The 16,586-nt window shown below is 49.7% G+C and overlaps 1 protein-coding gene across 4 annotated transcripts in view; it reads left to right on the plus strand.

The window, feature by feature from the left end:
- IL34 (interleukin 34) overlaps window positions 1-16,586 on the plus strand; it is a 35,746-nt gene that overhangs the window by 15,332 nt on the left and 3,828 nt on the right. The window contains exons 1-5 of one of the 4 annotated variants that reach the window (XM_038754565.1): window positions 7,777-7,857; window positions 11,131-11,715; window positions 14,016-14,140; window positions 15,331-15,408; window positions 16,352-16,513. In XM_038754565.1, coding sequence (XP_038610493.1) covers window positions 11,688-11,715; window positions 14,016-14,140; window positions 15,331-15,408; window positions 16,352-16,513 — 393 coding nt within the window. In that variant the 5' untranslated portion in view covers window positions 7,777-7,857; window positions 11,131-11,687. Of the gene's footprint in view, window positions 1-7,776; window positions 7,858-11,130; window positions 11,716-14,015; window positions 14,141-15,330; window positions 15,409-16,351; window positions 16,514-16,586 lie in introns of those variants that run through there. The other 3 variants (XM_038754566.1, XM_038754564.1, XM_038754567.1) reach the window with 3 other exon arrangements.

Raw genomic sequence — 16,586 nt, forward strand, 5'->3', positions numbered from 1 at the left:
CACTTCTCTTAATTCCCAAGCCTATGCCCTTCTAAGTAGGACTCACTACTTCTCCAGATCAGAAGGGTTAGTGGGTGCAGAGAATCATGAATACCAGGCGCAATCCAAAATAAACCTGTGAAGTAATTTGCAACGTCTGACACGTCTCACTAATGCCTTGTTCTCTTCAACCCAAGATATATATATCTCTCTGGGGATCGGCTTCGTCTCCATTATCTTATGGGAAGACTATTCCTCTCCTGCTGCTCCTGTCCTTCCCTCCTCCTGCACCCTCTTCGTCGCTCCAATAATAATAATAGTAATAATCGTAGCATTTAATTGCTTACCTTGTGCCAAGCACCGTACTAAATGCTGGGGTAGTTACAAGATAATCACAGTCTAAGTAGGAGCGAGAACAGGTATTGAATCCCCATTTTACCTTTTCCCCAGCATTCTTTTGAGAGGAGCTCTTCCACCTTCTCTCAAAACCCACCCCTTCACAAATTTTCAAACCACTTGCCGCCTGCCTTCTTTCCTCCCTGACTGCCATCTTCTACTGTTCACTTTCAAATGGCTTCTTCCCCAGTCCTTTTAAACATGCTCATGTCTCCCGTATCCAAAACTGAATCCTCCCCCGACCCCATGGCTGCCTCCGTTGATCACCCCATCTCCCTCCTACCATTCCTCTCCCGAGTCCTTGTGTGAGTTGTCTACACTCACTTCTTCCACTTCCTCTCCTTCAGTTCTCTCCTTGACCCCCTCCAATCTGGCTTCATCCCCTTCACTTCAAGGAAACTGCCCTCTAAGGTCACCAATGATCCCATTCTTATCATATCCAGCAGCCTCTACTCCATCCCAATCATGCTGGGCTCCTCAGCTGCCTTCAACACTGTCGACCACCTTCTCCTGGAGACCTTATCCAACCTAGGCTTCACTGACTGTGACCTGTCCTGGTTTTCCTCCTGTCTCTCTGGCTGCCCAGTCTCAGACTCTATCGTAAGCTCTTCCTCTGCCTCCCACCCTTTAACTGTGGGAGTCCCTCAAGGCTCAATTCTGGGTCCCCTTCTGTTCTCCATCTACACCCATTCCCTTGGAGAACTCATTCACTCCCATGGCTTCAACTACCAACTCTATGTGGAAGATTCCCAAGTCTGCCTCTCTGTCTCTCCGCTGTAGCCTGGTGTTTCCTCCTGCCTTCAGGATATCTATTTGGATGTCCCACTGGCACCTCAAACCTAGCGTGACCGTCATGTTCCCACCCAAACCCTGTCCTCCCACATCTTTCCCACCATCGTAGACAGCACCACAATCCTCCCTGTCTCACAAGCCAGGAACCTTGGCATTATCCTCGACTCATCTCTCTCAACCCACATATTCAATCTGTTGGTTCTAACTTCACAACTTCACTAAAATCCGCCCTTTCCTCTCCATCCAAACTGCTACTATGCACTTGTCATATCCTGGCTTGACTACTGCATAGTCTTCTTGCTGACCTCCCTCCTCCTGTCTCTCCCGACTCCAGTCCGTGTTTCACCCTGCTGCCTTCCTATGCACTTGGATCTGTTCCCTTTAAGCGCTTGATATTCACTCCACCCTCAGCTCCACAACACTTATGTGTACATATCCGTCATTTATTTATACTAATGCCTTTCTCCCCCTCTAGACTGGGTGCTCCTTGTGGGCAGGGAATGTGTCTGATGTGTTTTGATGTGTATATATCTGTAATTCTATTTATTTATATTGATGTCTGTTTACTTGTTTTATTGTCTGTCTCCCTGTTTTGATGTCTGTCTCCCCGCTTCTAGACTGTGAGCCCGGTGTGCAGGGATTGTCTCTCTTTATTGCTGAATTGTACTTTCCAAGTGATTAGTACAGTGCTCGGCACACAGTAAGCGCTCAATAAATAGGATTGAATGAATGAATGAATGTCTGCCAAACTGTTATATCGTATCCAGCGCTTAGAACAGTGCTTGGCACATAGTAAGCGCTTAACAAATGCCATCATTATCATTACTCTCCTAAGCACTTAGTGCTTAGCTGTACACATAGTAAGCACTCAATAAAAGCATTGATTGATTGAGGCACAATGAGAGGAAGCGTTCAGGTGCAGATGGGGATTAAGCCAATCAGCTTCGAACTCCTAGGGCCAAGAAATTGGGAGAGATGAGCAGGGTTGAACCACCGGCTAGAATAGTGAGAATTTGGCAACAATAGAGCCAGAGATCCCAGAGTCAAATAATTTTGTTTCCACAACTGCCTCCTCCTCCTTGGTTGCCTGTACCTTCCACGCTAGATGTTCATTCAATGGCATTTACTGAGCACTTACTGTGTGCAGAGCACAGTACTAAGATGTTCCACATCTTGTACTCTGTGTCGTTTTCCCATCTACTTCTCATTAGCCCATTTAATTTAGTGGACTCTTACCAAATCCATGGATCCCGTCTTCCCGATGGTGAAATGGAGGCACTGCCACCCGCCTGGAGAACAGGGTGGGTGAATGGTAGAGCGAAGACTGGATTCCCGCTGCCAAATAGAGTGAAAGATCAGGGAGGGAATCCTGACCAGCCAACAGAGGAGAAGACGTGAGGATTTGTCACAATGTTCACTCAGCCGGGATGTAACCTGTGGGTTTTCCCCAATAATTTTATGGACAGAATCCAAACTCCCAGTGCAGATGGAGAGGCTATTAATCAATCAATCATATTTATTACTGTGTGCAGAGCACCATACTAAGTGCTTAGGAGAGTACAGTAGACATGGTCCCTGCCCACATCGATACTGGTCTGCCAGGTCACTGGACATGTGGAAAGTGGGGATTCGGTATCTGCTCTTCCTCCCCCTTAAACTGGGAGTCCCACCTGATTATTTTGGATTGACCCCAGCACTTAGTACAACTCTTGGCATGTAGTAAGTGCTTAGGAAATAGTACATGGAGAATTATCAATATTATTATTAGAGTAGAAAGAGTGAGAAGGCACATTGGCGTGATTTCCTGGTTGTTGTGATCCTGAAGTAAATGGTTTCCTGGGCCCCATCTGCCCTTGAGCAGGCACCGCAGGCTGCCAGCCTTCACTTTCCCGGAAGGATAACACGTCGGCCCACATAGATTAACTCTGCTTTGACTCCTGGGTCTGTGAAAGAAGAGGCATCAGGTAATCCATACTAAGCCCGGGCTCTGAGAAATGTCGGGTGTTAACAGATAATTTGCCAGCATTCACTCTCCCATCGGCCCTCACACCAGCTTCTTGCAGTTGGGGAACCTAGGCAAATGGTAGGAAGAGGCTAGAGGTGAAGCATCTTGGGACACTACTAATTCTTAAGGAAAGAAAATGAATTTGTATAAATCTGGTTCTGTAGACTATACATTTATTATGGACAGGCAATGCATCTGCTAATTCTGTTGTATTGTACTCTCCCAAGTGCTTAGTACAGTGCTTTGCACACAGTAAGCACTCAATAAATACGATTGAATGAATGAATGAATGTTCTGCAGATAATAATAATAATGATGATGGCATTTATTAAGCGCTTACTATGTGCAAAGCACTATTCTAAGAGCTGGGGAGGTTACAAGGTGATCAGGTTGTCCCACAGGGGGCTCACAGTCTTAATCTCCATTTTACAGATGAGGTAACTGAGGCACAGAGAAGTGAAGTGACTTGCCCAAAGTCACACAGCTGACGATTGGCGGAGCCTGGATTTGAACCCATTCACTCATTCATTCATTCATTCAATCGTATTTATTGAGCGCTTACTGTGTGCAGAGCACTGTACTAAAAGCTTGGGAAGTAAAAGTCGGCAACATATAGAGATGGTCCCTACCCAACAACGGGCTCACAGTCTAGAAGGGGGAGACAGACAACAAAACAAATTAACAAAATAAATAGAATAGTAAATATGTACAAGTAAAATAAATAGAGTAATAAATCTGTAATACATATATATCGGTGCTGTGGGGAAGGGAAGGAGGTGGGACTGGGGGGGATGGGGAGGGGGAGAGGAAGGAGGGGGCTCAGTCTGGGAAGGCCTCCTGGAGGAGGTGAGCTCTCAGTAGGGCTTTGAAGGGAGAGAATGACCTCTGACTCCAAAGCCCGGCATCTTTCCACTGAGCCACACTGAAGCATTCTGCTGGACATTTCCTCCAAAGCATGGGTGGCTCTCAGTCCCCTGGCTGACTGGCCAGTGGTATTGTTTGGGGAGAAAGGCTTCTCCCTAGAGAAAGAGGCTGTCAGAGCCAGCTGTCGGCCCACACGGAGTCCGGTCTGAAATCAGAAGAGAACTCCTGGTGACCACTCATCTCTGACAGTATGGGAAGCAGTAAGGGTTAGGAACCAGCTGGCTGCCTTGGTCCTAAGAAGCACACTTGCTTCCCAGCTGGACTCAAGAAGCATTCCCTGAGCATCTGGCAGGTATCCCTGGGCAGAGAAAGGTCCACAGTGCACCCCGGCCTTCCACGGTGACCAGAGTGAGCGAGCGTGTTGGTGGCAGGGGGATGCTCGAGATTGGCTGAGAGCGGTGGGTGTAGAGCCCTTCCCTGGCGGGACCGAGCGCCTGTTTGGTGAGCTGCCTTCAGTGTTCCCAAATGACGCTACATATTTGCATAGAGCTTTACAATTGCCACTGAGCAGAGCCTTGTGGTCAGCGCTGAAAAGACAAACTATCCTTTATCCTCCAGTAGATGGGGAAGACAATAGCCCAATAGTCCTCAAAATGTTTTTCTCTGGTAAGCGAAAAGAATGGTTTCACTGATTGAGAACCGAGCATCATAAAATCCACCGGGGGTGGCCCCCTGCCTCCCGCCCCGCTCCCCTCCCCACCAGTTTGTTGATTCTTCAGTTCTTGCTCACTTGACAGTGAGGGAGGAGTTGTGTCTCTGAGGGGCTGGGAATGAGCCCAGAGCTCCATGTGGTGTCCCGAAGCCGGGTCCTCAGCCGCTTGGTCTTTGGTCTAGACAAACAGCTCGCTAGACCTTACCCCGTCTGGGCAAAGGGGACTCCGGGACCCTTCTTCTTGGGGTCTTGGGCGGCCAGCTCTGCCTCACCTGCCCTTTTTCACCCCATCTTTGTCCCCAAGGATTGGAATTTCTGCCATTCCCAAAGGCTCTTTGGCCTCTTCTGCCCATTTGGGCCTCTTCCCAGCCTCCGGTACTCTTCATCGCCACTTCTGTTCCTTCTACTCTTCTGGAGAAGCAGTGTGGCTTAGTAGATAGAGCACTGGCCTGGGAGTCAGAGGACCTGAGTTCTAATCTTAGTTCCACCTTGCCTGCTTTGTGATACCGGGCAAGTCACTTAATTTCTCTGTGCTTCAGTTCCCTTCTCTGTAAAATGGAGATTACAAACCTGTTCTCCTTCCTACTTAGATTGTGAGCTCCATGTGGGGCAGGAACTGTGTCTGACCTGTACCCACAGTATTTAGTACAGTCTTTTTTTTACAGTCTTAAGAACAGTCTTTTTTTTTATACTACTTGTTAAATGCTTACTGTGTAGCAAGCACTTTACTACGTGCTAGGGGAAGTTATACAATCATCAGGCTTGGCACATAGTGAGCACTTAACAAATATTACAGTTATCACATTCATTCATTGAATCATATTTATTGAGCACTTACTGTGTTCAGAGCACTGTACTAAGCGCTTGGGAAGTACAAGTTGGCAACATATAGAGACGGTCCCTACCCAACAATGGGCTCACAGTCTGGGAGGGGAGCAGCATGGCCTAGTGGATAGAACTTGGTTCTGAGAATCAGAAGAACATGGGCTCTAGCTCCAGCTTTGCTACTTATCTGCCCTGTGACCTTGGGCAAGTCACTTCCCTTCTCTGTGCCTCAGTTACCTCATCTGTGAAATAGGGATTAAGACTGTGAGCCTCCTATGGGACAGGGACTGTGTCTAACCTGATTAGCTTGTATCCACCCCAGTGCTTAGTACAGTGCCTGGCACATAGTAAGTGCTTAACAAATACCATTGAAAAAATACAGGAAGGGGAATACTAAAAAAAGAATAAAATGCCAGTGAAAATGAAAGACAGAGAAAGGAGACAATTCTAAAGGGTGAGTAGAGGACCCAAAGGGAGAAAAGATGAGGAAATGTTGGGAAAGCGTGGGGCCTGGAAGAAAAGGGGTGGGCGGAGTATGATGGTGGTTGGTGGGGGGGTGGCAGGTAGTGATTTTGAGGGGCTCTCAATCTATGAATGAGAGAGAGGCAGTTCCATGGACCCCACCCCAGGGGATTACAACCCAAATCGAACAGATCACAGCACTTCCGACCCTTCTGTTGGAAATGGGGAACTGTAGGGAATCCACAAAGCGTTCCAAATTCCTTGAAATGATGAGCTCGTTTCGGTTTTAATGGTCATTTTATCTTTCGTTTTCCCAAGTTTTACAGTTATGACTCAAGTATAGACTTATCCTGAGGTTCCCAGCAGAGGTCTGACCCTCTTGCCTCTCATCTCCAACTCCCGGTAGCACCAAAATGGCTTCTTGCCCTCACACGGAATATGCCAAGTTGGCACCCGTGGTTAGGGTTAAATTTTGACCATGCCCATCTTTTCCTGGTAGCCCCTGGCATGGACCTTGAGCAGCTGAGAATCGGATATGGCTATTCTTAGCTGGGCGGCATGTATTTTAGTTGCCCCCCGCCCCTCTGTCATCACTTCTCTGCAAAATGCCAAATTTCTGAAAATCTGACAACTGCGGACATCAACAAGTATACACCAACAGTCCCAAAATGGAAAAATCGCTTGTTGGAAAACTAAATGGTCTACGGTATTTTTGGAGCAGGCACTTTATCTGATTGGAGAAGAGGACCTCACTCGTTGACCAATTAATCAATCAATAGGCTTTGGAGTCAGAGGTCATGGGTTCAAATTCCGGCTCCGCCATTTGTCAGCTGTGTGACTTTGGACACTTAACTTCTCTGTGCCTGTTACCTCATCTGTAAAATGGGGATTAAGACTGTGAGTGCCCTGTGGGACAACCTGATCACCTTGTAACCTCCCCAGCGCTTAGAACAGTGCTTTGCACATAGTAAGCGCTTAATAAATGCCATTTATTGAGTGCTATGTGCAGAACACGGTACTAAACTCTTCAGAGAGTACAATACAATAGAATTAGCCATCACAGGTCCCGCCCATAACAGGTTTATAGTCTAGAGGGGGAGACAGACATAATACAAATAAATAATTTACAATGTATAATTTAGAGATATATAGATAAATGCTGTGGGGTTGGCGGTGGGACGATTATCAACTGTCCAAGGGTCACAGATCCAAATGCATAGATGACACAAGTAAGCAGTTAGTCTCTGACCTGCTCCCTCTGACTGCAGAGCTCTTCCTCCATCAATTAACAGTATTTCTTGAGCGTCTCAATCAATCAATCAATCAATCAATCAATCGTATTTATTGAGTGCTTACTGTGTGCAGAACACTGTACTAAGCGCTTGGGAAGTACAAGTTGGCAACATATAGAGACAGTCCCTACCCAACAGTGGGCTCAGTCTCTTGTGTGTAGAGACTGTACTTTGCGCTTGGGAGCGTGCCCTAGAATTGGAGCCATTATCCCTGCCCTCTAGAGGCCTACAATTCATTCAATCGTATTTATTGAGTGTTTACTGTGTGCAGAGCACTGTACTAAGCACTTAGTACTAGGCCCACACAAAATAAGCTACAGAGAAGAGGACGATAAGAATGGAGAGATGGAAGTGTAAATGAGTCAGTGCTTAAGCGGAGCCGGTGAGTCAATATTTACAGAAGCCTAACAGGCAGTTTGGAGTGCCCATGCACCGAGGTGGTGGTTGGAAGGGTCCGATCTGAGAAGAGGAAAAATTGATCGGGGAAGACCTCCTGGAGGAGTCGGGATTTCCGAAAGGCTTTGAAGATGGTGAGGGCTGCGGTTGGCATGGGGAGGAAATTCCAGACAGAAGGAAGGGCATGGCATGCCCAGGGGCTAGAAGGTGGGAGGGATGAGAATAGCATACGGGGGGCTGGGGAGGGGGCAGGTTAGCTTGAGCGGAATGAAGAGTGTGAGCTGGGGTGAAATGGGAGAAGAGAGTGGGTGAGCAGGAGGGAGGGAGCTGACTGAGTGCACTAAAGCCAGAGGTCAGGAGTGTCTGCTGGTTGTGGAGAGAAAGGCAGCATTTGAGGTTTCTGAGCAGTGGGGAGACAAGTGCAGAATGATGTCATCTGGACAGTGGGGCGAAAAATGGACCAGAGAGGGGAGAGACTGAAGTGGAGGCTTCCTTCCTCTCCCCCTCGTCCCCCTCTCCATCCCCCCATCTTACCTCCTTCCCTTCCCCACAGCACCTGTGTATATGTATATATGTTTGTACATATTTATTACTCTATTTATTTTACTTGTACATATCTATTCTATTTATTTTGTTAGTATGTTTGGTTTTGTTCTCTGTCTCCCCCTTTTAGACTGTGAGCCCACTGTTGGGTAGGGACTGTCTCTGTATGTTGCCAACTTGTACTTCCCAAGCGCTTAGTACAGTGCTCTGCACACAGTAAGTGCTCAATAAATATGATTGATGATGATGATGATATGATGATATAGTAGCCTTTTCAGGATATGATAAGCGCCTGCACCCATGGGTTGCTGTTCGGATGGGGAGCAAAGGACAGACCCAGGAAGTGTTGAGGAGAAAGAACTGACCGGGTTTAGCCATCTGGCCCCACATGCTTTGTCAGAATAGAGCTGTTCTCTAATTGAATGGAAATCTCCATTTCATGGAATAATAATAATAATAATCATAATGGCATTTGTTAAGCGCTATGTGCAGAGCACTGTTCTAAGCGCTGGGGGGGATACCAGGTGATCAGGTTGTCCCACGTGGGGCTCACAGTCTTAATCCCCATTTTACAGGTGAGGTGACTGAGGCTCAGAGAAGTTAAGTGACTTGCCCAAGGTCACACAGCAGATGTGGCGGAGTTGGGATTCGAACCCCTGACTCCAAAGCCCGTGCTCTTTCCACTGAGTCAGACCAGACAGAGACTAACTCTGTCCAGTTGAAGAGTGCTGATCAATCAGTGGTATTTACTGAGGTCATGCCATGTGCAGAGCACTGTACTAACCACTTGGGAGAGTACAATACATCAGAGGTAGTAGATGCATTCACTGCCCACAGGGAGCTTGCAGTTTAAAAGGGGAGGCAGACATTAATATAAAGAAATAAGTTACAGACATGGACATAAGTGTTGTGTTGCTGAGGGTGGAGGGGCCTATCAAGTGATTTAAAGTGTGTATCAAGTGCGTAAGTGACACAGAAGGGAGAGAAAGTAGGAGAAATGAAGTGTTGGTCAGGGAAGGACTTTAGGAGGAGGTGGAGTGGAGAAGGGTCTCAATTAGATCAGAAGCTCTCAGATTGGAGGTAACCTTTTAAATTCCTTGATTTTTTAAGGTATTGAAGTGCTTTGCAAGTGCCAGGCTTTGTACCAAACCCTGGGGTAGATTCATGCTAATCAAGTTGGACGCGGTCCATATCCCACATGAGGCTCAAAGTCCTTAATCTCTATTTTACAGATGAGGCAGCTGAGGCCCAGAAAAGTGCCAAGGTTCACACAGCAGATAAGTGGCGGAGCCGGGGGTTAGAACCCAGGTCCTCTAACTCCCAGGCCTGTGCTATCCACTAGGCACACTGCTTCATAGGAGACAGAAATTCCCACTGGGAGTGGGATCATCTTCCTCCAGGGAGAGGGTCCGGGTCCCGTCAGAGACTGGCCGCTTCTGATGGAAGCGTTCCCTGACAGGATGGTGGTTGACGTTATCCAGTTGAGCGAGGAGCGTGGGAGCAGTTAGATGGTCTCGCCGCAGGCTGGCGAAGGGCTCGCGCCCTGGCAGCGATGGGCTTTGATCGATGTTCAGACTGTCGCTGACAGCATTAATTGATTAGATGTGTTGAAGTTTGACCGTCAGTGTTTGACAGTTTGTCAATGTTTGTCAGTGTTCAGGGGTCAACTCTGTTCTCAAGCCACAGAGGTAGTTTGTTTAGCGCCCTGTTCATTCCTGAGAAAAATAAACCAACTCCCAGAAAAGGGTATGGAAAGGGGAAAATGAAACCAGGCAGGAGGCAGAAAACATGGTTCTTAAAAGGTAGTCAGGACTGTACTAAATGCTTAGTACAGTGCTCTGCACTCAGTAAGCCCTCAATACATGCGATTGAATGAATGACTTTCCCACTAGGATTGTTTAGCAGAGTAGCATCGTTAGAGTGGGCAAAAGGGTCAAACCGTAGCCCCGGGTACAAAGGTTTTAGGTGCAACTTTTTGCTGGAGGACAGAAGGGGGGTTTTGTGTAACTTGGAGGGAAAAAAAGCAGCTCTGAACTCTCTTAAAACACATTTCTGTGGCCGACAGTTTCAGATTCAGCAGCTCTTTAGATGCCTGGTCCTAGTTGGGCTCACAGGGACAATCAGCCAATCAGTGATATTTATTGAGCAGTTACTGTGTCCAGAGCACTATATCGAGGGCTCAGTGAGTACAATACAGTAGAGTTGGTAGACACAGTCACTGCCCACAAGGAGCTATAGGGGTTGAGAAGTCTGGCCTCTCCTGGGATCTTACTTCCTCCAGAGGGGCTACGAGAAGCTAGCTGACCATCTGACACCAATTTGGGTAGCTTTCAAGAATTGTTCAACAATATTGCTCTATTACCAAAAGCCATCTGCTTTACAAAGCGGGGGGGAGGGGGACCCTAAGGTTAAGATGGGTCAAAAAGTGGCAGATTCATGTGTTCCCTTTCTTGTCAGCTCTCTAATATTCAGGGATTATTTATCCAGGTTATGTATCATCCAGTTGTTTGGCTTCTCTTTCTTCTCCCTCTTCTTACCTATGTTTTGGCCAATTCCCTGCTCCTCCTGGCTCATTCCAGCATGTGAACAGGGGACACATGGATGGGGAAACTGGTGGCTAGTTTTTTTCTTTTTTTTTTTACCGTGAATTTCAGGTATCATGTTAGTGGTGACTCTGGTTGCTATGTGTACGTGAAAATCAACTTTAAATAAAATAAATAACAGTAGTTTGGGAATAGAGGAATATTGTTGAACAATTCTTGAACAATTCAGTGCCCCCTCCTGGAAGGACTTGGCTGTTCTCACAGAAGGCTTCTCTCACCCTGTCTGCTCTCACAGAAGGCTTCTCTCATTTTCCTTTCCAGAGGCAGAAGTAACACGGAGCAGCCGTGGATGGAGAACCCGCAAACCAGCGTCCTAGCCAGACGGGACTCTGCCAGGCTGGGGTTCATCATCATCAATCGTATTTATTGAGCGCTTACTATGTGCAGAGCACTGTACTAAGCGCTTGGGAAGTACAAATTGGCAACATATAGAGACAGTCCCTACCCAGGGTTCACCTACTGCCGCCTCCCAAAGGGGCAGAACGGACGCCCCTGAGACCTCCCTCCGTTGCTGGTGTCCCCGGGCGGGTAGGACGCTTAGCCGCCTCTGCCCCACCTGATCTCCACCGAGGAGGTCGCAGAGGGGAGGAGGACTGTGGCCATCCGGGAAGAGAGCGCCCCTCAGCCCCCCGGGCTCTTCCCCTCTGAGCGGCTGCAGGGTGGATGGGAGGAGCCCACCCCCTGCCCTGAGCGGGGCCGGGGCTGCCTTGAGGGTCTTCGGCGAAACCGCGGCCATGTAGGCCGAGTCCCGGACACCTTGGAATCCAAGCTGCCTGGGGGAGACGGCCACTGCCCACCTGTCGGAGCCAGTGACCAACATGCTTCGTGGATGCGTGGGTCTCCTCTGTGAGTAGAACACACAGGGTGTTGGGGCAAGGGAAATCAGAGGGGCCTTCCTCCGGACCGTCAGCCTTCAGTGGCCTGCCGGAGCCCGGGCCACATCACCCTGGCCCCCCTCGCCACTTCCCCGGGGTCTCAGGTGCTGTCCTGGCCTCAAAGGGGGTCCGGTGGGAAGCCTAGAGTAGGCATGGGGAGGGTGTGAGGCCTGGCGATTGGGAGCACTTGAACAGTGCTCGCTCTGAACAGTGCTCACTCCCTCAGGGGGTCCTGGGTCTGCTTCCCACCCCAAAAAAAGCTCACTCAGAGAATGAGTTCAGCTGCTCCCTCTTTCCATTTTCCAAACTAGCCTCCCTGCTCCTAGGTGTGAGGTTGTGGCAAGGGAGGGGGTTTCAGAGTGAAAGAAACAGTGAGGCAGGGAGAACTTCTCATGGCGGATATGGGCACCTGGGTCCCGGTGGTTGGCTCCTTCGGCTGGATCAGTTGGACTCCTTGGCTCGGGTTGGAGGGTCCTGGGCAACTTGGCTGGCTAAAAGAGCCAAGCAGTGAGCCGTCAGCCATCTTCCCTGGGCGCAGTGATTCTCGGGTAGTGGCAGATTGGGGAACAAGTTGAATCAAATCTGCCTCTGTGCTCGAAGTACTTGTGTGAGCATCAGGCAGCGTTGCTCTCCTTCAACCCCCAAAATAAGGGATCTGGGCTTCATTGGGTCAGAATTCAGGCCTTAGGCAAGAGGCTGATTATGTCTGTTCTCAGCGATGGAGACCATCGCATTCCGAATCATCTGACTCACCGTCTGTGAGACCTCAGAAGGGTCTGGTGGGGTACCCTGTCCCGGGACTCAGGGGACAGACCTGTGGCCTCCGGGGGGAAGCAAAGGTCAATGCCAGGCAGGTGTTAGTCAGCTGGAGTGGCTAGATCCATAATCAATATCAGAAATAAAGGCAGTCAGCGGGGATATAAGAGGTCTGGCACCCAGTTTGGCCACGAAGGGTGTTTTCAGGATCCGTAATCAATATCAGAAATAAAAGCAGTCAGTGGGGATGTAAGAGGTCTGGCACCCAGTTCGGCCACGGAGGGTGTTTTCAGGATCCGTTTGGGTAGGGTGCTCTTGGGGAAATAAGAAACGTTCTTCCGCCGACTCCAGCGGCTTGGAAGGAACTTGAGGAGGTGTCAGAACAAAAGGATCTGCCCACAAGCAAGGTAGTTAATTTGTCAGTGTGAGTCATTCAAAATGCAAAGCTCTTCGGGACCCTTCTTCGCTGCATCATCGGAGAAGTGCCTGGGCCCTTTGGTCGTTAACATCGGAAGTGGCACCGGGAACCCCGAGAGGCTGCGATGCCCTATTTGGAACCCCAGGGATCTGTTGGGATTCCCTTCTCCCCTCCTCTCCCCATCTTCTCGGTGAACTGTGACCCAGGGCCCCTCTCTGTAGGCTTTCTCTGAGCCACGATGACTCCGAGTGGTGAAGTTTGGGAATGTCAGTCAGCCACCTTTCCTCCAGAAAGTCATTTCTTTGAGGAGACTCGGATTGGTTTCGGATGTATCGATATTACGGACCTACTGACAAATTGCAGGGGAAAAGGAAGTGGAGATCTCAACTGGCTTCCCAGGCCTCCCAGGCCCCCGCCAGCGTAACCTGGGAATTAGCTCAGGTTCCCGGGAAGTGCCCCGCTCCGGAAGGTTTGGGGATTTCCCTGAGGGTTGGAGGATGCAGCCGATGGGGATCGGTCAGACGTTGAATCGATGGTGTTTCTCAAGACCCAGGTCCCACGCGATCCCTCCTGCTCTCCCCCAGCCACCCACCCTGCATCCCCTGCCCCCGATTATGGCCAGAAACAGGTACAGCCAATTCTGCCGTGAAGAATATCTGTAATTCCTTCTCTTGGTTCATTTATTCAGTTGTATTTATTAAGCGCTTACTGTGTGCAGAGCACTGTCCTAAGCGCTTGGAAAACTACAATACAACAATAAAGACTGACAATCCCTGCCCATGACAAGCTCACAGTCATTGTGACTTCCATCTGGGGCCCATGGGAGTAGTTCAAGCCGGAGGCGACATGGGTTCTAATCCCGCCTCCACCACTTTGCTGTATGACCTGGGCAAGTCACTTAACTCTCTGTGCCTGTTCATCTGTAAAATGAGGATTAAAAATGTGAGCCCCACGTGGGACAACCTGATTACCCTGTATCTACCCCAGCGCTTAGTGCTTGGCACATAGTAAGCGCTTAGCAGATACCATAATTATTATTATTATTATTATGGGAGGGAGGCAACCTCTGCTGTGTCCTTCTGGGGTGTGATTTGCAGATGTTGGGATTTTCCTGGGTGCCATACTGGGGAGCAAGGATACAGAGGAGCCGTCAAGAGATGAGTGCGTCATCACAGGGATTCTGCGGAAGAAGCTACAGTACGAGAACCGCCTCCTCTACACGGTAACCGCAGGTTGGGCCTTGTCGGGTCTGTTGAGGCTCCACCTGTTCCCTTCTCGGTTCCCTCTCCCATTGGAGCCGCCGAGGCAAGTGGGAGGTGGAGGCCGTGACACTTCTGCCTTCCTCACCGCCTCGTTTTGGAGCCCCAGCAAGTCATTGCTTTCCCGAGCCTCGATTTGCCAGTCAGTGTAACAGGGGAGGCAGTTGTTGGCCCAAGGCAGCTTGAAGGGGGGCAAGGACTCCGGAGTGGAAAGTGGGCAGTGGTGGTGACAGTGGCAGGAGAGGGAGCTGAACTGTGGCGGCAAGCGGTTGAGGGAAAGTTGGTCTTCCTGGGGAGGGTGGGCATCTCTTACAAGAGCTGGGGGTGGGGGTGGGGGAGGGAAGTTTGGTAGGACAGGGACTGACTGATGAGATTTGTCCTGCTTCTTTCTGGGTTCCACCCCCAGCCATTTTCTTCTCCAGCTATTTTCTTCTCTAGCTCTTGTGCCTGAGAGAGCCTCCCTGCCATATCTTCCCATCGACGGGGGCCTCCCTGCCGTATCTTCCCATTGACGGGGACCCCGTTTCCCCTCAGCTGATGGGGAATAAGATAACGAAAGAACCAGGTTAAGAAAGCTGGTCAAGCTTCAGGCCAGTGACTTTAAGACCAGTGGGGTCATATGTGTATGCCCGTATAACGTGGAGGGCAGTGCCCCGGGGCCATTATTGCCTTTGTCTTGTGTCCACACCTCGTCCTCCGTCTTGCTCCCACTATTCAGTTGTGGCTGTCTGAGTATGAGCTTGGTGGCTGGACCGTCCTTTGGCTGCCCTTGCCTGCTCACAGGGTCCTGGACTCCACCCATCTTGGACTTGGGTGCTGAGCCCCCACCCCAGGCCACTAGTTGCAGAATTGCTTTGCAGCCATCTTTTGCTGGCCAAGAAACCCATCTGGCCTGGAGCCGACCGGACCCGTCTCAGGGAGACGAAACGGCTCCTCCCCCTTGGGCTCGGCCCTGTGGGATCCCAGATGGCGTTCCTGGAGAACAGGAGCAGACGGATGTGGATTCCCACAGCTGGATTGAGTGAGGGGAACGTTTTCCTCCTGGTGGCCGGCCCAGTTGTCCCCCGAGGTGGCCGGGGCAGGCCCGGGACGAACCGTTCCACTCCCAGAGGACTAGTGGTGCTTACCTTGTGTTTTGTCCTTGGGCTTTCAGAAACGCTATTTTCCTATCGACTACAGGATTGGCGTGCCCTATGGAATGGTGCTACGGCTGGCCAACGTCACCCGCCTGGTAAGCCACCCGTGGGCCAGAGTGAGCAGAACCCCTTCTCCGAGGCAGTTTGCCCCTCGCGGAAGGGCTGCCTTCCGCTTGGGTGATTTATCAAAACCGTCCCTAGCAGACGGCACGGGTCCTAGAGGGAAGATAAGGCCCTTTCTTTATCCATCAGATTGATGGTTTTCACCCCCCCTCAGATGGCAACCCCCACTCCAACCCCACCCCGTGCTTTCTAGGGGACAGGAGGGTGATACAGCCTCTGGGGCAGGGCCGGGAGGTTCATTCATTCGTATTTATTGAGCGCTTACTGTGTGCAGAGAACTGTACTAAGCGCTTGGGAAGTACAAGTCGGCAACATATAGAGACGGTCCCTACCCGACAACGGGCTCACAGTCTAAAAGGGGGAGACAGACAACAAAACGAAACCAGTAGACTGGTGTCAAAACCGTCAGAATAAATAGAATTATAGCTATATGCACATCATTAATAAAGTAAATAGAGTAGTAAATATGAACAAGTAAAATAAATAAAGTAATAAATATGTACAAATATATACAAGTGCTGTGTGTGGGGGGGTGTAGGGCAGAGGGAGGGAGGAGAGGAGGAGAGGAAAAAGGGGGCTCAGTCTGGGAAGGCCTCCTGGAGGAGGTTGGGGAGCAGTGGGCCGGCACAGCATCTTTGGCTGGAGTTGCTGGGACATTACTCTATTTATTTATTTATTTATTTATTTATTTATTTATCTTGTACATATCTATTCTATTTATTTTATTTTTTTTAGTATGTTTGGTTTTGTTCTCTGTCTCCCTCTTCTAGACTGTGAGCCCACTGTTGGGTAGGGACCGTCTCTATGTGTTGCCGACTTGTACTTCCCAAGCGCTGAGTACAGTGCTCTGCACACAGTAAGCGCTCAATAAATACGATTGATTGATTGATGTGGGGACCTTGCATCTCATCACAGCAGAAGGCAGAGGTGGCCGTGTCAGCCCAGCGGCTCCTGTGGGCGTCTGTGAGTGTGGACGCCCTGTCCGCCATCCAGGAAGTGCTAATGGAGGAACACCCCTCCTGGAACTACATCAGTGAGGTCGTCTTACTTCTGAGCATGGTCAAGCAAAGTGCAGCGGTAAGGAACTCGAGCCCTCCCCGACAACTTCCCCCTGCATTGTCCAGAGGCAGATGGGGTCTTGGCTGGGAAG

This window comes from Tachyglossus aculeatus, chromosome 11 (assembly GCF_015852505.1).
Source record: "Tachyglossus aculeatus isolate mTacAcu1 chromosome 11, mTacAcu1.pri, whole genome shotgun sequence".
Classification (NCBI taxonomy): domain Eukaryota; kingdom Metazoa; phylum Chordata; class Mammalia; order Monotremata; family Tachyglossidae; genus Tachyglossus; species Tachyglossus aculeatus.